At 39.0% G+C, this 23,746-nt stretch overlaps 1 protein-coding gene across 1 annotated transcript in view; it reads right to left on the bottom strand.

Annotated features, from left to right (window-relative positions):
- Nucleotides 1–23,746, bottom strand: part of PDE3A (phosphodiesterase 3A) — a 278,295-nt gene that overhangs the window by 84,950 nt on the left and 169,599 nt on the right. The window contains 1 exon segment of the mRNA XM_074871467.1: nt 22,050–22,100. Coding sequence (XP_074727568.1) covers nt 22,050–22,100 — 51 coding nt within the window.

Raw genomic sequence — 23,746 nt, forward strand, 5'->3', positions numbered from 1 at the left:
AAAGGAGTATGTGACTAGATGGAGAGCCAGAAGACCTGGATCTGCAGACCTATCTGCACTTCTCCACAGGACTGATTATCAGGGAGCAAACAACAAATAAGAATTTGTTTTAAAATCCTGCAGTGCAGACGTGTTTCACGGTCAGGAAGTAATTCCAAGAGCTGAAAATACAGGCTCTGCACAGATGCTGCTTCTGCTTTCTCCATGGCCAGTCCTGGAACAGAACAATCCAGCACAACATGCACCAAAGCTGTAATGGGTTCTCCAGAGCAGATTTGTCTGATATATCAGATACAAGTAATAAACAACAGAAATAAGATTTTTGTAACAAATACATGACACATTTCCTCATGTTTTAAAATATTTTTTGCATTATATAAGATGGCTTTTTAAATACAGCATACACCCACATCCCTCCCACATGCCTACATATATAATCTCTCCATATACCTATGGAAAATATATTATTTAAACATTATTTCCCAAAACTGCAAATCTGAAGAAACTCTAGCTTGACAGCAGAGCAGAAGAAAAGCTGCTAGATTTGTCCCACAATATCTGACAACCCACACATCTTAGAAAGGGATGGGATCCTAGGATGCCCCCTCCCTGGGCAGTGTTTGAGGCCAGGTTGGACGGGGCTTTGAGCAACCTGGTCTAGTGGAAAGTGTCCCTGCCCATGGCAGGGGGGATGGAATTAGATGATCTTTAAGGTCCCTTCCAAATCAACCCATTCTATGGTTCTATGATTCTAACATCCTTTCTTAGATACATAAGGTATATGCTATGGGCTGTTACAATATGAGGTCATCTGATGTAACAAGCATAAAGTGCTGTCACTCACTTGCTGAGCCTCTCTCTGTCAGAAATGCCTTGGAGAACATCTGCCGGATGAAGGACTTTGCATCTCACATCACCAGCTCCCAAATCAGCACACACAGCTTCGTGGGAAACACTTCCTAATGCAGGTTCACACCTTGTTTTGGGTTACAAGGCACTACAATTATTTCACTGCAGTCATAATTTGTGCCATTCACCAGTTAGGAATTGAAAGTGCCTGATTTCTCAGTCACCTGCCTTCCCTTTATACAGTAGAGAGAAAAAATAAAGTACATCCTAGCAAGGCAACAGGGTAAGTTCCTGATTACAAGACTGATGCCAAAGTTGTAATAAGAAAAACAAACCAATAAAATGCAGTTCTTGATTGTATTTAAGCAGTAGATTCCTCTTTAACTGCTTCAATATATTAGGTAATCCAGGGGACAGAGACAGATGACTGACAATTTACTCCATCCCTACAGCTATTTGCTCTGGAGAAGGCTTCTGTTATTCTGTCCCTTTGTGCAAGACAGAATATTCCTCCTGCCTTTTTCTTCAACTGTTTTTTTCATATAACTAAAGGAAATACAACTTCAGGGGGAAAAAGGCCATGAAAACTCAGTTCTTGCTCTCTAGTACTAGGATTCTTCCTGATCTGTTTTTCTCTAGAATCAAATTATAAAATGTGAACATAGCAAGCACAACACTACTTTCTTTTGCAGTTTTGCCAAATTTATATCCCTTTTCTATTTGCTAATTATCATACATACGTATCTCTCATAATTTAAGAGTTCTTGTTCTCAAAATGTCCAAGAACATTATCACTCTTCACCACTCATACATTATACAAATTATTCACCAAACATATTTTGCTCAATCTCTGCCTTGCTCTTTCCTCATCATACACACCTCATATGGCAAATTAACCTGCCAGTCTGGACTGTACATTTCTATTATTAGTCCCTAAATAACTTAACCTGTATGCAGTTTAATGACACCCACTTCTATCACTACAGTCCTCCAGAGAGCAGAGACAGACTCAGTGTCAGAGTCTCCTCTTCCCCACTGACATCACACACAGTGATTTTTCACAGTTGTGGTGCTTCTGTTACCTACATCAGATGGGACACCGTTAGTCTGGTTGTTGCTGAGGAAATTAGTGACAAAACGTCTGGGGAATCATCTATGAGGATGTGTCAGTGTGGACTGCAGAGAGATCATTTTTGTGTTTCTCAAAGGCCAGGTCAGTTTTAGGAAAGACCATAATTAATTTTCCTATCAGTGACACTTCCCAAGTAGTACAGTCAGCAAACAACATGTGCTGATGACAGTGCTCAAAGACACTTCCTACATAACAGAGAACTAGGACATCATAACAAAAAATTGGATGAGGGGTGGAGTGATAGAAATGGACAAAATTCAGTAATGCAGCTAAAGGCTGTATTCCTGGGGACTAGCAACAAGAGCTTTCAATCAGACCAAATTCAAAGATTCTCCTTTTTAGATGATCAAGATCACGTTCACTATTCAATTCAAGAACAAATACAAGGCACTGATGTGAGGCAGTCACAACAAGAAAACATAATACTTAGATAAAGCAGAAAAAGCCTTTTTGCTAGGCACAGGGAAGTTTTATGCCATTGAACAAGGCACAGATTAGACATCTCTTGGAATACCACATGGAGGAAAAACTTTATGCTCTGAAGTTGAACTAAATGGTTTGTGCTTTACAAGAGGATTAAAAAAAAAAAAAAAAGATTTATACCTGATTTATGTTCTTTCCATTAATCAGATACCTAAGGTGGACTCTAATTTATATCCAGTTTATGAAGAAAGTTGAATTCTACCTAACTGCAACAAATGCAGAAAAGAGCCTTTAGGATAGGACGAGAGGAAATGGCCTCAAGTTGTGCCAGGGGAGGTTTAGATTGGATATCAGGAAAAATTCCTTCACTGAAAGGGTTTTCAAGCATTGGAACAGGCTGCCCAAGGAAGTGGTTGAGTCACCATCCCTGGAGGTATTTAAAAGACCATGGCACTTAGGGGCATGGTTTAGTGGTGGACCTGGCAGTGGTAGGTTTACGGTTGGACTTGATCAATGTTGACTTGATTTATGGTTGGACATAGAATTTATGATTCTGTGACATAGAATCTATGATTCTATGAAGGAAAAAAATAACCTATGGGAAGACTAGAAAAAGCAAACCCTATCTAATGTAGCAGACTGATGGCTGAGAGGAGATGTGATTGCTCTTTAAACTACTTTAGAGAGGGGGCTGGTTTATGCTACAGAGTAATGTTGGACTGTAACAAATGGGATGGACGTAAATATAGGTAGGAAATGAAAAGACTGTTCTTTACCACTAGAGGACAATTTTGGGAGGAGGGGAAAAAAAAAGTGAAGTAACAGTAAAATAGAGCTTGGGTTAGGTTTATGAAAGGATTACATAGTGCCCTCTTGCTAGCAGGAGGCAGCATTGGAAGAATTGTCCCTGCTCATTAATGCAAATGTAAATACTGCCAATTCTCTTCTTCTACAGTGGATCAAACATGAAGCACGGGAAAAGTCTTGCCTCTTGCAGCAGGAAAGCTAGCAGAGAAGACCAGCAAGAGTTTTGCATGTGGCCTCAAAACTTAAACCACAGAGTCATGAAGTGAACAACATGAGGCAAATGGTGACGTCAAGTTCTCACAGCATGTTCATTCATGTTAAATAATTAAGAAGTGTTCTGACAATTACTGAGCCCAGAAGGCAAACCTGCTTGCAACAACAGCAGTTGAAGAGATGAATTCACTGACACAGGACAGGACAGTTTTCTGCCAAGTTTCATATTGAAAACTGGAATACACAGCAAGTGCTCCAGTGTCCTGGTGGCAGCAGAAACCCACAAACTGGGCTGCTATCCCCCCAATACCCTTCCCACTCCCACAGCATACTAGGTGCACAGAAGAAAAATGGATACGTTGGTACCAACCATGTTCTAGACGCTGGCAGAAAGCAGAAGGCAATGAGTCATTTTCTTGCACATATGCAAAAATCCTGCTTGATGTTAATAAAATATCCTCACACAGACATAACAAATTAAGGCATCACCTGGATGGCAATTCTCACTGAGCAATACTTTCAGCTACCAGGAATTTAGAAATCAGGTTACACCCCACTAAGGCATCCAGAGCACACTATACACAGGGCAGCCTATTCCATTCCCTTGGACACAGTGGCAATCCTAACCTCAGATTTTCAGTTTTCATCACCTACCCCTATTTATAACTGCATCCCCTCCAGTACTTTTAAATTGTCCATCCTCATTAATGAATCATGATATAACAAAATAAAATATTCACTGATTAGTGACTTTTGCCTTAGAAGGCAAATAAAATAAAGTCAAATTACATGAAACAGATGAAGAATGTATTTTTATAAACTGAAATAGTGATGTCAAATTCATTTTGTTCTCTGGATGGCAAGGCAAAAAAACTGCAGAAAACAGTAAAAACATGGTCACATCATCTGTTATGATGTCTCTGTGAAAGTACTGTTGCAGAGATAGGAATTTTCTGTCACCTGAGTAAAAAAGATAAATTTAAGTTATAGTACTATGAGAGCCAATTTTTGGTCTGTAAATTATCAATATTCTCACATAAGATAACAGGTGTTGTAGCATAATAAAGGCCATAGGATTTGGCTTATAAAATGTGATAGAAATAAAAATGAAAAAATGTTCTGAATAGAAAAAAACCAAACAACAAATACTAAAGATCAGCAGAAACAAAACTTATAAAAAAGTTTGAGAGAGTCATCTTTTTTTTTTCCTGGTTTAGAGAGAGCCACTAGGTTATGATGCTGTCAAATGGCACAGTGAAAGAATTAAGTTCAGATATAGGATAAAAACTGAAAGGTACAGATTGTTAGAATTAGTAACAGATGGACAAGAATAACGAAAACAATTTGAAGATTTTGTCCTTAATTGAAAAGAGCATTTTTTAAAGATCAAAGCAATGGACGTTGCAGGGATTAAGGTTTAAATACTGAGAATCCAGACCACATTTTGTGGATGGGAAAAGTTCCATATTAGAAATGTTGCAAAAGGAAAAAAAGGTTGGCAAGGCTAAGGCAACTTTGCTTGGATTCAAGGGCCTACACAGAGCCAAAGATGATACAAAGGAGGCCTGAGAGGAATTTAGAAGGGAATTAGGAGGAAGCATACGTCTGAGGTCTCTATACTATGCTTTTAATGAGTCAAAAATTAAAGTTAAGAGGCATTCAAACTTTTCTGAAAGAAAAAAAAAGGGGGGATGCAGGCCCTAATACAGTAAATTAAGCATACAGAAGAGTATGATCAAATGTGGAGGTCAAGAAAAGTTAGTAAGTGCTGACATGCACTCTGGTCAGCTGAAAACATGTGTCTGGGATGCCAGTAGTACACAGCATTTTTCATAAAGGACTGGACAGGTGTTGCAGTTGGATGGGAGAAGTAGTCAGGCTGGGATCCCTGAAGTAATATCTGGAAAAATAACAATCATGTATTACTGAGCTTAAAAATTGCATTTAAAACAGGCCCAGGATCATTATGCATAAAAGATTTTATGGCTGTGCGAGAAACTTACAGACAAGACTAAGTTAAATTACAATTTCATAGTAACAGCCAAAAAGGTCTTTTGATGTCATCAATGTTACTTCAACATGGCAGGGGATATAAGTGAGACAGGTTCTAGTTAGCTTCATACTGGGAGGATGATCAGGCAAATGAGAGGCAAACAGACAAAAGTATTCCAAATGAGATCAAGTGCCATGACAAGAAGAACCATACCTGTTAAAATAGTACTGCTTATTTATCTCCCTAGCAAAGGCAGCTGAGATCGAGACACCAATTTCTAATTAAAGAGAAATAGGAGGTTCACTTTCAAATATCACCAGAAGAAAAGTCTGACTCAGAAATTGTGCTGCACCTTTGTGCTATTGCCACCTCAAGTGGTTCCCTCTAGAGCACACACAAGAGATGTTGACAAAGCAAGGTTCATCTACCCTACTACAAGGACTCTGAAAAGCCTGACTTGAAGAAATGAGCAGAGTACAGGTTACATATCCATTACACAATAAACACCTCCCAAGCACTGAAAGGCTGAAGTAGAGTTTTCAGTGAAAGACAGCTGACCATTAGAAACTGGACTGGGATCACCAGATCATTTCTCTAAAGTCAGCTGTTGCTAACACTGTCTTGACATTTAAGTAGAGCACTTCCCTTTGGCAACGGCGGAACTATGTGTGCCATATTAAAGTCTCTTGGATTTGTTTCCTTCTGCTCCCATGGTGAGGACTTGCTAAAAATTCCTGGACTTCAGAACTCCAGCAATAATTCCAAAACAAAATGTTGGAAGACATTTTTTTTTTTTAAAATGCCTGAAGCAACAAAAATAGCACATCCCTAGGACCTCGAGCATCTCAGGAATCCACCCCAGTTGCATAACTTTTCCAGTTTCTTCTTCCCAACTCTAAGACTCAGTGTTCGGGGCGGGGCGGGGTGGGGGATGGGGGGGTGGAAAAGGAGCATCACAATCTTGAAAGAAAGGTGCTGTCTATGCAGTCACAAAGCCAATGGGATACCCCATGTCAAGAAATTACAAAATTTGCTCCAGAAAATGTGTCTGGTACAGGACAAGACAGTGTGTCTTACTGATCCACACTCCTCTTAAGGCACTTCCATTTCAACGTCTACTTTTCCTCCTCTTTCATACTCTACTTGCTCTTCACTAAAACACGTACAGTGCAAAGCATGCCCTTCTCTGCTACAGCCTAAGCATGATGAGGGGAATATCACAACTGAGATAACTGTCCATCTGCACTGTGTCCTTTGATGAAGGAGACACTGTGCCTTGTGTGGCTCCTCCACCAACATCAAGCTATGCCCATCATCAATGCTAATATTAGTAATAGCTCAAAATGGAAAGTCTCTGCAAGGCAGGAGGTGGCAGCTATACACAGAAACCACACATATGATCATACTTTTTAACAACTGCTACCTGCACAGAAATGAGTAAAAATCTACAGTGTGATTTTGTCCAGGGGCTGTTTCTGTGATGAGAATTCAACCACATCAAAATTCCAACAACAATCGCTATTCTGAGACAGCACTGTCTCAAAGGCAACATTGATCCTTTAAGATCCCAATCATTGACTTCAGCTATTCATCACTTTCACATCGCAAAGAGTCGTAAGGAATAGAAAGTACTACTGCAGTTTCTTTTGTCAGCTACCCCCCGTCCTTTTCTGCATCTTAATGAAGAAGTTAATATAAAATAATTATTTGCAGATTGTTCACTCAACTCCAACTGTTAATTTAAAAGAAGCAAGCACATAAAACCCTCCAGGAGTCCTACAACACAATCTCTATATGCAAAGAGTTATTCTTTTTAGACACCTATAAAAACTGGTCCATGATAACATGGCACACAAAAAGCTTAATGTCATTCCATATTTCTACAATACCCACCACCTAACTTTGAAGATTCAGGACCCTCTGTTCGGGATGTGAAAACAGAAAATGCCATATGAGTGGGGTTTACTCTGAAGCTGAGGGCATGTATATGAGAACAGCATACGAACTTTCAAAACTGTACACCACAGAACATTTCAAATTGTTTGTCTGTCAGATACCAGAAGAATAATAGACAGTAAACAACTTCTTTCCTATTTTTAAATGCGAATTCCTGTATTTCAATTTGTACCCATTGTCTCTTATCCAGTCAATGGGCACCACTGAAAAGAGTCTCACTCCGTCTCCTTTACTCTCCCCCATTAGGTATTTATAGACATTGGTAAGACTCCCCTGAGCTTTCTCTTTTCCAGGCTGAACAGTCCCAGCTCTCTCAGCCTCTCCTCATATGACAGATGCTCCAGTCCCTTAATCACCTCTGTGGCCTTCATTGGACACACTCCAGTATTTCTCTGTTTCTCCTGTACCGGGGAGCACAGACCTGTACCCAACATTCTAGATGTGTCTCACCAGTGCTGAGCTGAGGAGAAGGATCACCTCCCTCAACCTGTCGGCAATGCTCTGTCCAATGCAGTCCAGGATGCAGTTTGGTTTTCTTTGTCATAAGGACATATTGCTGGCTCATGTTCAACTTGGTGTCCACCAGGACCCCCATGATCCTTCTCTGTCAAGCTGCTCCCCAGCCAGTCAGTCCCTAGTCTGTGCTGGTGCCTGCAGTTATTTCTCCCAGGTGTGAGAGGACTTTGTAAGATTCCTGTTGGCCTATTTCTCCAGCCTCTCAAGGTCCCTCTGAATGGCAGCACAACCATCTGGTGTAGCAGCCGCTCCTCCCAGTTCTGTATCATCTGAAATTTGCTGAGGGTGCACTCTGTCCATCCTCCAGGTTATTAATAAAGATACTTTTTCATGCCCCTTTTTTTTTTTTTTTTTTACTTTTTTTGCAGTTCAATAACTGATGCCTCTACCTCTCCTCTAGGGGCTTGTCTGTTCACCAGAACAAGTAGCTTTTTTAGTCCTGCATAAAGCCCAGTAACTCAATAATTATGAACTGTAGATTCAGGTCTGATAATCTCCAGGCTTCCTTTATGGACTGCAAGAATTCATACTGCTCTTGTAACATTCAAGGTTATTCAGGAATTGAAAATTGAGCAATGCAGACCCATTACACAATGAACCTTTGATCTGTAAAATCCAACCCAACATGAAATTTTCTTTTTTATGACTTGACTTTAAGATTTACTCCAGCTCTGGCTCATTCAAAAATCTCAGGAGGCTACTCCAATAATTCATTTTGAAATTTTAAATACTGTTCCATCAGACACAGAACAAAATTATGGCTCACTACTAAAGTCAAGCAGAAAAAGAACATCTGCTGTTGAGAACAGAGCTGATCAGCTGTGAGCTTTTCCACTGGGAAACTCATAAAATGAGCTACTAGAGAGTTCAGCATGTGTTCTTGTGAGTAAGGAACAATAGGAAATACTTTCACTTATTTATTCTTTAAAACTATCCCAGAGAACAGCAATTACAGCATACATATCTTCCCCAGTACGGACACAAAGCACAGGGGAAAAAAAAAATTAAAACAGTATTAACAAAAATGCTTTTAAACCAACTTTTCCATTATAGAATGAAATCAGTCCGTCATTTTGTCCTTGTTACTGAAGACATCTTCAGACACTAACGGCACTGTGGAAACTCTGTAAGGAAGGCTAGAGCAGCCCACATCCTCTAGCAATGCTACTATTAACACACCAGTGGAAGCGTCCTGACTGAAGACTAGGCATAGTCACTGCTCAGTAAAAAATTAAGTATATTAATCATGTTCATTCTGTAATTGGGTTCCTGAAAACAGGAAGCCAAAATTCATAATGATTGTATTCAACAATTTGTTTGGGAAGGTAACAAATACCTGAAACACACATATGCAATGAGTGAAATTTAAGATGTTATTGGAAATGAAAAGAACATCATGTGGCACAACTCTCAGCTTTTAATAGTTGTGAGGAGCTGAAATGTAGTCATTTATCATCACAAAAGCCACAGTGCTACATAATTTTAACGTGAGGGTCTTCTTCATTACAAGGAAGCTAGTTGTATTGCCCATTATTACACTGGCCATCACTTCCCTTCATAAGACGCTGTTTTCGGTTGCTTATATTTTTGTGAAACTTTAAACATTTGCACTGATGTTTCCCCTTGCATCAGTTACCCTGTATATGGAAAATTTTATTCAGCATAGCCATTTCCAGAAGACTAAGGGACACTGTTTATTCATCATTAACTAGTAATCTCTTTGAGGTGCACTACTCTGGACTCAGAACATTCTCAGTCTAGTTTTTGTTTCAGAGATTGGCATACGGATGCCCAAATTTTGGCAATTTGAAGAATTTGCAATCTGAAAACCTGCAGATAGTTTTAGCTTCTGCTAAAGCAGAGGACTTGAATTTCAGCAGATGAAACTCTTCTGAAAGTCTACAAGCTTCTCTATGGGTACTTAAAGGTAACCAGTAACTTTACTGTCAGATGCCAGTAAATTTCAAATCGCTTTAAATCCAATGAACAAGTGTAACTGATGCTCTAAGCATTTTTCCTAACAGTTTGCAACCAGAACTACTTCAAAAAAAATTTATAAAGAAGCAATTGAGAAATATAAGCTGTAGCCAGTAAACTTACGTTGTATAAAAAACAGGGATCGGAAAACTGACAAACTAATGAAAAAAATTATGAAAAATGCTAGACCAGAAAGATACACTATAGCGATGAGAGAAATGCAGGGAGATTAAGGGGTATTTCAGGAGTCTGATCACTCCAGAGAGAGAAAGATCTGCTTCCTCTGCTCCAAATGGTGACAGTTCACAATCTTGTCCTCTCAATTCAATTGCCATAATCAATCTATATCTGCACCACAGAAGTGGATATGCACTCTCCAGTCTAAGGCAATGCTTGGAAAAAAAACCAAACAGACAGCATATCAGCTTCTTCCACCATCTCTGCTTTTCAAAATACTAAATCAAATATCACTGTGTCTAACTGCTTATTCACTTAACATGTTGCTTCAAGGAATCATTTCACCAGGATACGACTTCAGACTGCTGTTTGCATTTCAATGCTGATACCTTTTCCAAACTGCAGTGAACTGCAGCATGGGTACAGTCCTACAAATTGCAACCTTCCTGAACTGGAACTTGCTCACTGAATGAAGCAAACCACAATTTGAGTATCATCAGCAAGCTTCTGTTCTATGTCACAAAACTGGATTGCCTGACTAGCAGCAAGACTTGCACTACAAACCTGGGAGGATTAACAGTAAAGGTTACTTACTGCACTTTCTCTACCACACTTTAGGCTCTTGTGAATCACTATGGACATTTTATTGCCATTTGCCAGCATGAAAGGCACTGAGATCCCCTGCCCCCAGCTCTTGCCTGGCCGAAGCCATGCAAGATGACAAATATATTTCTGGTACTGATCCTTCTCAAATAATCTGGTTCTACTTTGGAAACCTTGGTTCTGCGGCTTAAATGCACATCCTGACTACCCACAGAACCTCTCTGGTCATGTCCTGAGCAGTGGTGGTAGTAGATGGGCAAGCAAGAGCAGTCTCTCTCAAGTGCCAAGCTCATTGCCACCCTGCTCCTCCCCCGCACATTCATTAGAGCAGCAGAGTAGAAAGCCTGGGGGACAAACAGAAATGGTCCCACAGTCGCAGCTAGTGCTTGTAGCTCAACCCCTCACTTCTAAGAGAAGCAAGGACAAATCTGAGGCAGATTATTTCTTTGAGATAGCTTTCTGCATTACATCATTCATTTGCTGCATTAGAAAGCAAAGAAATATTTTATAGATCATTTCTTAATCCTAATCTCAGTTTTCTGGACCTTTCCTCCTGTGCAAAAGCAACTCTCTTCCTCCAGCCCCAGCTCCATACTCCAACCAACCCACAACCCTCCCATGAGGTCTCTTTCTTATAACCTCCCAAAATCCAAAAATCTCTGCTCTGCCACTAAAGCTTTGAAAACTTGTCTGCTGAATGAAAGAATAATGTAAGGTTTTATTAACAATGAATAACTGGAAAACCTCAAAAACGTGCTTAACAGGAAATATATTTTTTTTAAAAACTGTTTTCAGGTATAAGAAGAGGGATTGGGTTAGATACAAGGATCACTATTGTGACATGTCCCAGCAGGAACTCTGCTTCAGGCATGTATTCCCCATGGGCTTTTCTAATGTAAAGGTGGGGGGAGAGATGAGCTATGACTGAAAAGGCTGTGACACCTGAGTGCATGGATTTGAATATACTGGAGATACAAGGGGAGCTGGGGGCTTCTGCTGAGCTCCTGTGGTCACTCGCACTGCTGCTTCTGTAGCCTGTCTGACTGCTGGCACACACTTCTAGGTAAATGGAATGATACACGGTAGTGCATTACCTCTACCTTGGCTTGCATTGCCTCTCCACGGTTGTGTGTGTTTATTATTCTGCTGCCACTGAAACCTCCTCAAGAGACCATGTGTTGTGGTGGTGGCGGTGCCATGGCGAGCACGACTCCCAGCACACACCATAGTCTGCCCCATAGTCTGCCTGGGAGACAGGTTGTGCAAAATAACCAGGCACAACCCACAGGCACAAACACTTGAAAGGCAAAGGGACTTCTTGGCTTCAGCTGACCCTGGCTCTATTGCACATTTTCCTAATCCTTAGGCAATCTGTGAACAGGGAGACCTACACAGTTCCACACTGACTGCTCTGAGGCCTCCTTGCCCACAACCATCGCTTCATCACCTTCTTTATGAAGACCTTCATGACCTTTGCACAGAAAGGAGGCACACACCAAGAATCTTTGCGGCCCTGAAGGTTTTCACTGAGGTCCCTGGCACTGTACTGCTTGTAAAACAGCCTCTGCTGTGCCCTCCCTTATACAAACATCCATACTGATGCATTCACACCTGCTGTTGAGATGTGATAACTGCTGTCTTGCAGAGGCTTGTGCTTCCTCAGCATGAAGTTCCCAGCAAAGCTGGCTCTGGCCAAAGACAACTGGCAGTGCCATACTGCTGTCAGGCTGCTGGATGCAGAGACAACTGGACAGCAGCAAAGAAAAGTCTGAATTTAATGGATGTCTGAGAGAAAAATAAAGCACAGGAGCTCCAGCCTTCTCTTAAAGATATCAGATATGATGTACCCATCCTCATGGATGTGTAAGAGTTATAAGCAAGGACCATTCAGAGCAAAAAGGCAAGATGCAGCTAGCAAAAAAGGACTGTGGCTGAGTCAACCATTAATAAAAAGACAAAAAAAGAAAAAAAAAGAAAAAAAGAAAAAAATTTAAAAAAAGAAAAAAAAAAGAAAAAAAAAGTGAAAACACAGTTCCCCATCTTGACAAAGTGAACGTCTTCCATTTCTTCACAACAGCTTTAATCCATCAGAATTACTTCATACATAAACACACTGAAAATATGGTGGCTGCATGATGTAATGTTACATCAAGTTCTCTCTTGGAAAATCCGTGGATTTATCATTCCACAGAGTTATGACTCAAGTCATACTGGGATCAGTTTATGTGCTGTTTAGCATTCTGCATAGGTTGTAGGCTATGGGAGTTTCTCCTATCTAGCGGATCAGTGGTAAGGAACAGGATACTGCACTGTACATGCAAACTGCCTCAGGCATAGCTGTGCTGTAAATCACTGGCAGGTAAGAGAGGCATCACTTTGTGGGATTTACACAAATCCATCAAAATCTAAATGGGAGACTTAATGGTACAGAAAGCATTACCACTGCTATAAGCATGCATTTCTAGCTAAAGAAATATTACTGAAGTGTTTGCCTGCACAGTACATTACTTTGAATGATCTATAGCTATATAAATCTGTATATCAATTGTTGGGTTATTTGGCTTTTATATTGTTATATAAATCTAGTTCCTGTTTTTAAATTCACAGTCATCAATGAAACGATTAAAAGTTTACATCATGGGTTAATGTGTAAAGATTTTTCCTGTCTTAGGACTGGCATCAAAATACAACTTATGCTCAAAGAGTATGGCTCATGAAATCTACAGGAAATTTCAGGCAGAGGGAAATACTCAACGTCCTTACAGCAAATATTTAACACCTTATCACCTTTGGCTCATTTGGTTACCACAGCATTTTAAATGTATATTCATTCAGTGAAATCGTTCTCAGTTGTAGCTATCAGGAATAAAATATTAAGATCAGTCCAAGAAACAAGATCCTCAGGCACATACACCAAATAAAAGCAACAGAGAATTTTCCCCCAAACCTGTACTGAAACTTCAAGACAGACTTTCAGGCAATCTGAACTGTTGGCTGGATAAGAAAAGCATTCATAAATTCTTTCCTTAGATCTATAAAGGTGAAATTGTGAAATTATTGAGAGATATAAAGACATTCAAGATTCAAGCACTGAGATATTACAGTTTGTTGAATAGAGGCTAATATATAATTCATCACCATTTTGCTTAAATTCACCCATGCAAAACACTCACAGGATCAGGCTCTCCCACACATAAAATTGTATAGCTAGGTAAGATGTTTCTCACCAACCAAAACCAAAAAATATTTCAGGCTTCACAGTCAAACCCACTTTCCTCACTCTTTCACACACACAAAAAGCCAACAACCAACCAAAAAACCACCTTGTCATATGAGACCCCAGAAACCATGGAGACTTTTGTGCTGTAGAGTCTGTGTGTAAATGATGCTCAAAAGATCAAAAATAAAATTATACACACACATACCCCCCAACAATATTGTCTACAGTCACTGTAACTACTCTTGTTTTTTCTCTAGCCCTACTTCTCAGCCTGCTCAGAGTTTTGGGTTTCATTTGATTTGCTGTAAAGTATTTAAGATTAGGAATAAAAATAACTTGATGACTTTTAAAAGATACAAAGTATGTTCAAATAGAGTATCAGACTTCACTGTGGACTTACAGCTCCCATATCCTTAAAACTCAGGTCTGATATATTATTTTAAATAATAGAAAGAAGGTCAAGCCAAAAATCCCACTTTCAGAATTCCATTCTATTTCCTTCCTTTAGTTTTTTGGTGTGGGTTTTTTTGTTTGGTTTTTTTTTTTTTTTTTTTTTTTTTTTTAAGCGGTAATACAGTAAACCAGTTTGGAGAGGTTTTGTCATTTTTTGACATAAATATCTTTCACCTTCTCTGAATAGAGAAATAACCTACAATGTTACTACTTACCTATCAAAATATAATACCATTTTCTCAAGGTTAGCCTAGAACATAGCAAGCTAGTCCATCCCTTTAAGGACTAAATAATGAATTTGCACCAAAAGGCAGAGGTATTTGTTTTATACGATCCTATGAACAGGATCAACCTAAAATGCTCAGGAAATTGCCTCTTTATGATTGTCATCTTGCACAGTATCTGCATTTTCCTACATGGCACTCTTGAGCAAGGGGGAGAACAAGCAGAACGCCCCAATCCACCTGTGCCACCCAGTGTAAGGAGCAGTATGAACAGCCAGAGAAATATCTATGTGTTTGAAGCTGAACATCACCTTCCCTCCCTTAGTTTACCTTCAAACAATCCTTACGGATTCACACTATGCTCAAGTCAAGTCCATCTACGTGCATCACTTCCCGAGTCTCACTTCTCCCAAAGTGGTAGATGGGTCAGGGAAATTTCCTTTTCTCTTTTAAAACCCTCCAGAGGCATTGAAGGGTTGATGATGGAAAGGATACACAGCTCAGTGCAGTCAAGCATACCTCACACCCAGGTAAGGAATACTTCTTTTTCCCAGATACATCATACTGTAACACAGTATGATGCAATGCAACATCAGGGTTAGAGTGATGAAAAGGAAAAGGCAGCACTGGAAAAGTGAACTGGTTAGCAATATAAATGCAACAACAGGGAGCCCCTACTGGTCAAATATTTGTTCATAATAAACCAAAGATCTGCATTTATGTCAGAGGAAGAAGGAAGCCAAGAGGCTGAGATACAGCTTTCCTTTGAAACAACACTAGTCTCCATACATCTTCTTAACAGAAACAAGATGACAAATGACTCACTTCATAAGAGAGAATTTCTTTACCTCTCTTTTACCAGGAGATTTAAAAATTTCTGATTGAACTGGATCAATTCAATTCAATACAATGAAATTGCATTCATCAACAATGCCTTATTATTTTTAATGTGAATTTTTTATTGTGAATTAGCAGAGAATCCAATTCCTTTGAAATTTAGTATTTCAGCTAGTTTAAATGATAGCAAACCAAAGTAGAAGAATAATCTAGGTATCTGTTCAGGAAAAAAAGAATTCTGAAAGAGGGCTTTTTAAATTTGGCATTCAAAGGTGTAGCAAATTGAGATGGTGGGAGATTTAAATTAGAACAAGTCAAAAGAGATGGCATTATGTAACAAAAGAACATCTAGAAAATAGAAAAATTTTATCACAGAATATGGTGGATTATTATTCACTGAAGACTTTAAATTAAGTCTGGATGTATTTAAAAGGAACATTCTTATTTAACCAGAAAACATAAGCCTGATGTGACAGGATGTGACAGCATGGTATTTTTTGAATAGTAGTATGTCTGAGATCTCTAGATGTTCACAGTGGTCCAATCTGACTTTAAAAATCTACAACTCTATAAAATATAGTATGCAATCTGCCCTTCCCTTTCCCCTCCCAATGAAAAGAGTACAGGAGGATCCTTCTCAAAGGGGAAGTATTTCTGTAGTCCATCATTCTTTCTGTTAAAGAATTTTCTCCTAAATCACCTCTTTCCCATGGATAAAGGCACCCCTTCACAGTCAACTGCTTTATAAACAGAAAACAGTTGGAACATGTACTAAACTACCACCTCCACTACCCTTTCAATTTTATTTCTAGAACTATTTCTTTTAGTGTCTTTACATCCCAAGTAAGATATTGAAAAAAATTTCACAGAACCCTGGACTGCCTGGAGCAAGAAGCAAGAAATGTACTAATCATACTCTCATTCATCACATCTTAGTCCTACTTATGGTGACGATCCTTGCACCAAACAGCATCCCATAATTTTTATGTTACATCTGGTCTATAGCATCTACATCTACTTTATTCTCATCCTTGTAACGATGCATCAATCAAGATGATGCTGAAAAAGCTGCCAATGCATTACATCTACTTGTAATCAGTGATTTCAAACATACATACATACATGTCAGATATGAAATGCAACAAAGACATGCACTGAGGAACCCATAAGCAGTAGACTACACTTTTTCTTAGCCACTCAGCTTAAAATACTCCAAAACCTTTAGAAAAGTCTCATTTTTGAGACAGGGAGATTCTGTCGGTTACTTAGCCTGCATTAGTGGGCTGTCATGGCACTTCCACATTCACAAGCACATGCTCTTGCAAAATTGGCTATACCAACATTTTGCACTATTCATCATGGAAACGACAAGTAATGATCAGAAGGTTCTCACTGTATGCAGAGGACCCCAACCACCACTGTTAAATCACTGTAAATCTCTTCAGAGTGTCATTGCAAGGGAAGACAGAGACACAACAGATTCACCGAAGGACAGTACCTGGTCAGTAGCGGGAATCGACTCCCATCTACGCTTCAGCAAGTAAAGAGATTTTCGGCTCATGATTTTTAATCTGCTCTAGAGGTTTTTCCACACTTGAGAAAAAGGCTTTTCCCAAACCAGTGTCCTGAACCTTATTTCTGACTCCTGTGCTTCATTGCTGTAGACGGCAGAGCTCTCCGATGTACACAAGTTTTTGCAAGCTGCAAGGTTGAGACCGGTTGCACCCAAGCTTCTCCCGTTTCTCTAAAGCATCCGTCTCCTTGTAGTGCCACGACAAAGGGAATCAGGCAAGATAGTGAAAAGCCTAGCTTTCACTGACGAATTACCTCGCAAAAGCATGAAGTAGGTAGACAACACCAGACACACTCAATCTGAAAATAGCTGTTGCTTAGGAACTGCAGGGGTAAAACGCAGCACCTCAGATATATAATTGAGAGCTTTTATATTTAAAGAGAATTAAAAACACTGGACCTCTGTGCCTCTCTCCCCATTATCATACTTTTATAATGTTGGAGGAATGATCGCTTGATTCCACTGACTCCTGGGGCTACGCCTACATCTTCAGCAAGCCAAACAAGTCTTGATGACAGAGTAACAAATAACTCCCACACATTCAAGGTCCCTCGTAAAAACGTGTGCACAAAGTGTGCTGTGGGACACTCCTAAAATATCTTAGAGGTATCAAGTATTATGTTTTAGTAGAATAATTAAAATACATTTTGCATATTTTTTCTGCAGACAGATAATATGCCAAGGATGAATTCTGCTAGTCACATGTTCTTGTAGCACGTACTGATATTAGAAATGGGTATGCATATTTTCCCCTCACATGAGTGAGATGATGTGGTTTTACAGACTGCATGTCTATATTTGAGAGAGATATATTTCTTTAGGTGGGTTAAACATTCCTAAACATTTAGGAATTTCTTTAATCTAAACATTTGGGAATTTCTTTAACTTGGAACTCGATTTTAAAGTTTTGTGCCTAAATCCTAATCTGTATTAATTTTAAAAATTAAGCATGAAACATAATGAAATTCACTTTGTACTTTCTGCATGATTTCAAATCCAGAGAGTAAGTTTTCTGCATGAAGCATTTACAGGAGGAAGTGTTACCTTCAGAGATCAAAAAAAGGAGAAAAAAAAAAAGAAGTAGTAGTAGGTAGCCAGGAACTCATTGCTCTTTGTAAGGCAACCTGTAATTCACTCTAATTACAGCAGCTTTAATAGGATAATTATTCTAAAAGAAAAGGAATCCTACGACATACACACATACATATACATATATGTATGTGTAATCTACAAAAATGTGACTGCAGTGTAGGTTGCGCAAGTCAGGAGCAAGTAAAATATTGTAAAAACGCTTTTTATTTGTCCAATTTACATTCTATTGAATTGCAGATGCATGTCAGGAGACAAACTTCTGCAAACAGAAGTTCCCATAAGTCTCAGTGTATTTCATTTGACATCCATCACTACTGGGATCTACATCACTTTGCATTTAACTACCACATGCAGAAAAGGAACACGTTTTCTCAGTGGGTCATTAAGAAGTATGACATGCACTGTAGTAGTTTCCTCTCATGTTTTAACACATACCTTAGAAAACCTACTAATTCTTAAAAAAATCTTAACAGAATTAGTTTTGTTTGATGAGTCTTGGTAGGATAATTTTATGAGTTTATATGTGGATTTTAGTTTTATATTATGGTAAACCAGTGGTTCCATTTCCTTTTCTCACGAATGACATTGTTAACATTCACACATGCAGGTGGCTTCCTAAGATCTGTCTTCCCACTTTCTTCACTTTACTCCATAAAAGAACATGAAAGACTACTAAATTGGCTCCCAACAACGTAAACCTAAACCTCTTCCTTCCCTCTCACTGCTTGCCTGAGCAGCGCAGGCTACCACTGGCCAGGAGAGAACTCTCCTCCCAAGTCCCAGTTCTCTGCTGGACGAAAGCCCCACAGACCTAGGGAAACACCATAAGCAACTCTGTGGCAGATCCTGCAGTCAATTGCCAGTCTATCTTTAAACATGTGATGTGTTAGACTTGAAGGAGAACCATAACATACCTAACAGATCACTCACTAATTTTTAAGCAAGGTCTTGTTTAACAAAGGGTACATTTATTAAGGACACAAATTGGCAACAATGCAACTGAATCACAAAAGGATAAAACGGGTACAGCCAAAATTGGAACATCCTAAATTTCTCCTAACCTTTCAAGGAACTAGTGAAGTTAGGTTTAACACTATTTCTACCACAGACAGTTTTCAGAGCCATGTAAAAGAGAGAGTCTGAGGCTACAGTGGAATAACTAAGGCCTATTTTCTTCCCCATGATGAAACTTTTCTTCCTCGTTTCTTGTGACTGGGCACTAGGATACCACACGGTAATCAGAGAGCTTGGGTCATTTTCTTTTCCCGCCCTATTCAAGATCCTTTAACATTTCTGTGGTACACATTGATTGTTAGTTTTACAAGGTTCTTCCAAGATTTTTAACAACTAGCTTTCTAGAAGCTTTGCAGAACACCTATACACAGCATAAATGAAATAAAAGAGTTCTTACAGGACAAAATTGATTTAAACTATGCACTTCTTTTTAGATGTATTTAGAAGGAGACACCCCACTGCTCTGTCAAGGAAACGCAACATTTTGAAGCAATGCACTTTTGGGGGTGAAGTATTTTTGCTTATTTTTTTAAAAAAATAAAATTAAAAGACATTCTGCCTAAGGAAAAAAAGTAATCAGTGGGAGTCTTCTACATGAAAATATGATACATAGTTTTCTAGAATAATGTTTTTAATAATTCAAAAAAATCCTTCAGGAAAGGTCCAAACGACTGCAGGCTGACCTGCAGAGAAGTCCACTGACCTTCTCCTCACTCCCTTTTTTTTAAAATACAAAATGGTGATGGAGTATCTAAAACATCACACAAGGAAGGAACAAAACCATTCTCAGAAAGATAGAGATAATTTTGGAATTTATATAGAGTTACCTCACAATTATCTTCTTCGCAGCCTCTACTGAAACCTAGAGAACTTCACCTATATGTTTAGTAACCAATTATCTCCTCTTGCCCAAGTACAACCTACCTTAACAGTACCCAACAAATGGTTTTACTTGCACTCCAAATAGATAGGCATTTGCAGCAACTGAGTTTATGACCATGAGACCTCTTCCTTTGAAATTAGGCCATGCCATGTAAGCCTTCCCTATTCTCAGGAAGGAGCGAACTAGAGAAACCAGGCAATATATTAATTTCTCTGGAAGCCTCCTTGGAAGAAACCATACCCTCATGAGAACAAATAATTCTTTGGCAACTATTTCATCCTGAGTTCACTTTTTCAGAAAACTCAAAAGGGATCTATTAAACAGCCCAAGCCCAATTTCCTGCAGCAAGATGCATTTTTGATAGCCAACTTGATCCATCTTACCTTTTAATTTAAAATGTTTGGACCAGATTGATACCACTTACCTTCCACCTTCCGCAAGCGTTTCTTATTGGCAAGCTATAAACCTTAAAATATGTCTAGCCTACAACAAAAAATCCTTCAAGCATGGAGGCACACAGCCAACAGGATGTATCAGGCATGAGGACTTAGACAGGACTTAGGCCTCCGTCTCTGATGCAATACTAGTGCAGACTTCATATGCACACCAGTCCGCAGTCTCTCCATATTTGGCTGCCATAGGCAAAGCATTCAGACTGTAGGGCATGCTTCAGAGCCTACAAAAGACTACCCATATTTTCATATGCATACAAAAATTACATAAAGATTTGCAATAATGCTAGAAAAGTTTGAGGTCTAAGTCAAGTTAAAAGTCCTTCAAGTGAATGCCTTCCTCAACAGTAGTTTAGAGGAGGCCAATTTACCTACCACTCCTTGGACCAGAGGAACACGACGTGATCAACTAGCACATCAGATGAGGCAGGAGAGATTACATACTGAACAGGTCTCACTTCCCTGGATAGGATTTCCCTGATTTCTGAAATTCTTCAGTTTCCACTGAAAACTAGCTTGCTTTCTGTTTTTTTAATCTTTTTGAAATGACAGACTGTCACCTGAAAAAATAAGATCTGCAACCCATCTTAAACTGCTAATGAAATACTGAATTTCCTGCAAATTTTAAGATGGTTTTGAAATGAGATGCAAGACAGAAGCTTAGAAAATTTCAGAAAAAAAATGTAGATTTCTGCAACAATAAGAGCAAAAAAGCAAAACTTAGTAAATTAATTTTTCATTAAAAACAGTAAATCTTGTCTATTAAAATAAGTAGCAGCTTCCTGATTAACATATGTTATTTTCTCATTATAAAGATAGGTACTCTAGTGATTTTTGCAAGGGGCATTATGAACGTTAGGCTAGGAACTACCCTACTGAGATTAAGTTGCAAACATGTAGCGCCACAGCAGCCCAGCCTGTTTATTATAGATTTAGACATAGATGTTCATATTCATATAAAAGTCCTTCACTTGAAGGAAAAGCAGTTCCAGAATACTGGAGCCCTAATAATGTATTCATATAATTTCAACACCAGATGGGAAAGACTATTTTACCCAAGCAGGAAAATTCCTGAACATCAATATCGGTAGCAATGTCTCCTTTGCAGCAACTGTAATTCTATAAGTAATGTAAAAATGTATCAGCACGATGCCATTATCACTGCTAGCATAACTTCCTTTCAATGATGTGTCACGAGCAAACCAGTAGCTACACATGGCTTTCCTACACCTCCTCACACAGTTCTAACGCCACTAATTTCTTTATTATTGAACAAGGTGAGAGGGCCATCCAAGTTTTACAAGTTTGTCAGGTTTACAAAAGAACCACCACAAAACATACATACGTTGTTTGAAATTGCATTCCTGATGGAAACAGCTGAGTATGAAATGCTTTCTCAACACATCTAATTCACCTTTCTGCTACTGAAAGAAACTTTCTGTTGTGTGACTCAACTCTGTCTGAAGTAACTGTTTGGATTACAGCTCAAAAATTATATTAATGAAAGCTGTCATGTTTTTATGCTTTTTTCCATTGATTCAATCCTGTAAATATTAACAAAATTAAGAACTTTGACAATCTCAGATGGAAAACTTGCTTGAATACCTCAAACTTACAAAAAGTCAAAACCAAACACAAAATATTGAGCAACTGACCTGTGAGCCTCTGGGTCCTCGTTTGTGTTCCCATTCAGAATGCCCCACGAGCTGAAAAACAAAGGAAAGCACAGGTAAGTGAGAAATTACACTCATTAGCTTTAACTGAAACATTCATGCTTTTATATCCATTACACATTTTCTTTGAAAAACAGGTTTGCTTTTACGATTTATTTCACACAGCTTTTAGCTTCATAATGAGGGTGAGAAGACTTGGGAGTTGTTGCTATAACTTTGTACCTTTACATTCAGAGCCAAAACGCACCTAGCATCACAACACCGCTCACGCCAATAAGATTCCCATCGCCACAGATCCAGCTTTAGTCAAATGTTTAATACTGATCTGTCAGAGCTGTTGTATCAACAAGAAGATTGCCAAAACCAGAGGATGTTTGATTAAATAGCAATACACGTTTTATACCAGGCATGAAATTTAGTGACAGCTTTAATTCTGTCTCACCACTGAATTGTTCTCATTATAATAAAAAAGTAAAGGTACACCCTCTAAAGGAAAACAGGTTGTGGTCATTACATTGCAGAGGAAAACAAAGACAAAGCGAGTTCAGAGATGATGGGTTCTTGTGGAAATTAAGATTTGTGATGGTATACAGATCCCCAAGTTGAAGAGAGGGCAAGCATTAATTATAGCCCAAATTCAGCTCTCAAACCCTCTGTGCAACCCTACAGGAGATTGTGCTGTGAGACAAGTCGTCAGACATTGGAAGGTACAGATGGACTCTAGAAAAAATAATTTGTCTTCTCCCATCTTTTTTCTACTGTACTTCATAACTGCATGCTAACACAGGCACTCACTCTCTTTCTTTAAGCAACATACAATTTCCACACAGCAGCTCCTTCCATGTATGTCATGGTGGGGGACAAAAAAAGAGGAGAATAACCAGTAGGCTTTATTACTACTTTATATATCCGAAGATTATGGGCAAACGTGAACTGTTGACAATAAAGCTATCCTCACACCTGCCTAAAAAAACCCTGGAAAGCACCAGGGAGTGCCCAGGCACAGATCCGGTGGAGCAGCTGCTGCTGCTAATCCTGCCTCTGAGCACTCGGCCAGCGTGTGTTCCAGACTGGGAGCTGGCTTTTTTCATAGCTACTCAAGGATCTCTTCTGCGTAATGCTTTTTCTTACTCATATGAGCATAGCTTAATGCAAATATAAAAATATGTAAATGAAAGATAGGAGGGTTAATGTGACATGTAATGACTTACAGTCATGAACATTATCTTGCTCTTTTTTTATCCAACATTCTTTCCCAAAGGAAATGTCTTCTCCCAGGTCAGAGGTAGGCAACGAGATTTACAATCTATGCTTATTGCAGAACATGCTTTTGAAACACTCATCCCAGGACAAGAGATTAAAACTACTTCAAAAAATGAGGAAAGCCACATACATCTCATATGAAATCTTTATCTTCTCCATCAACTATTCCAACTTATGCTTTCCTTCTCCAAGGGCTCCTTCATTTCTTTAAATTATTACTTATAATTACCTACCCTCATAACTGGAGACAAACCGCACATGCAGATAGGCATCAAAGATCAGAAATGTCACACCATTTTTTTACCTGATACAGCCTCACGACTGACTCCCTTGTTTTACTGTAATTATTTCCTTTTTCCACATACTGTTGGTGGAAACACTGGCTGTGCCAGGTTTGTCTGTTTGTTTCTCCATAC

Source organism: Strix uralensis, chromosome 5 (genome assembly GCF_047716275.1).
Source record: "Strix uralensis isolate ZFMK-TIS-50842 chromosome 5, bStrUra1, whole genome shotgun sequence".
NCBI lineage: Eukaryota > Metazoa > Chordata > Aves > Strigiformes > Strigidae > Strix > Strix uralensis.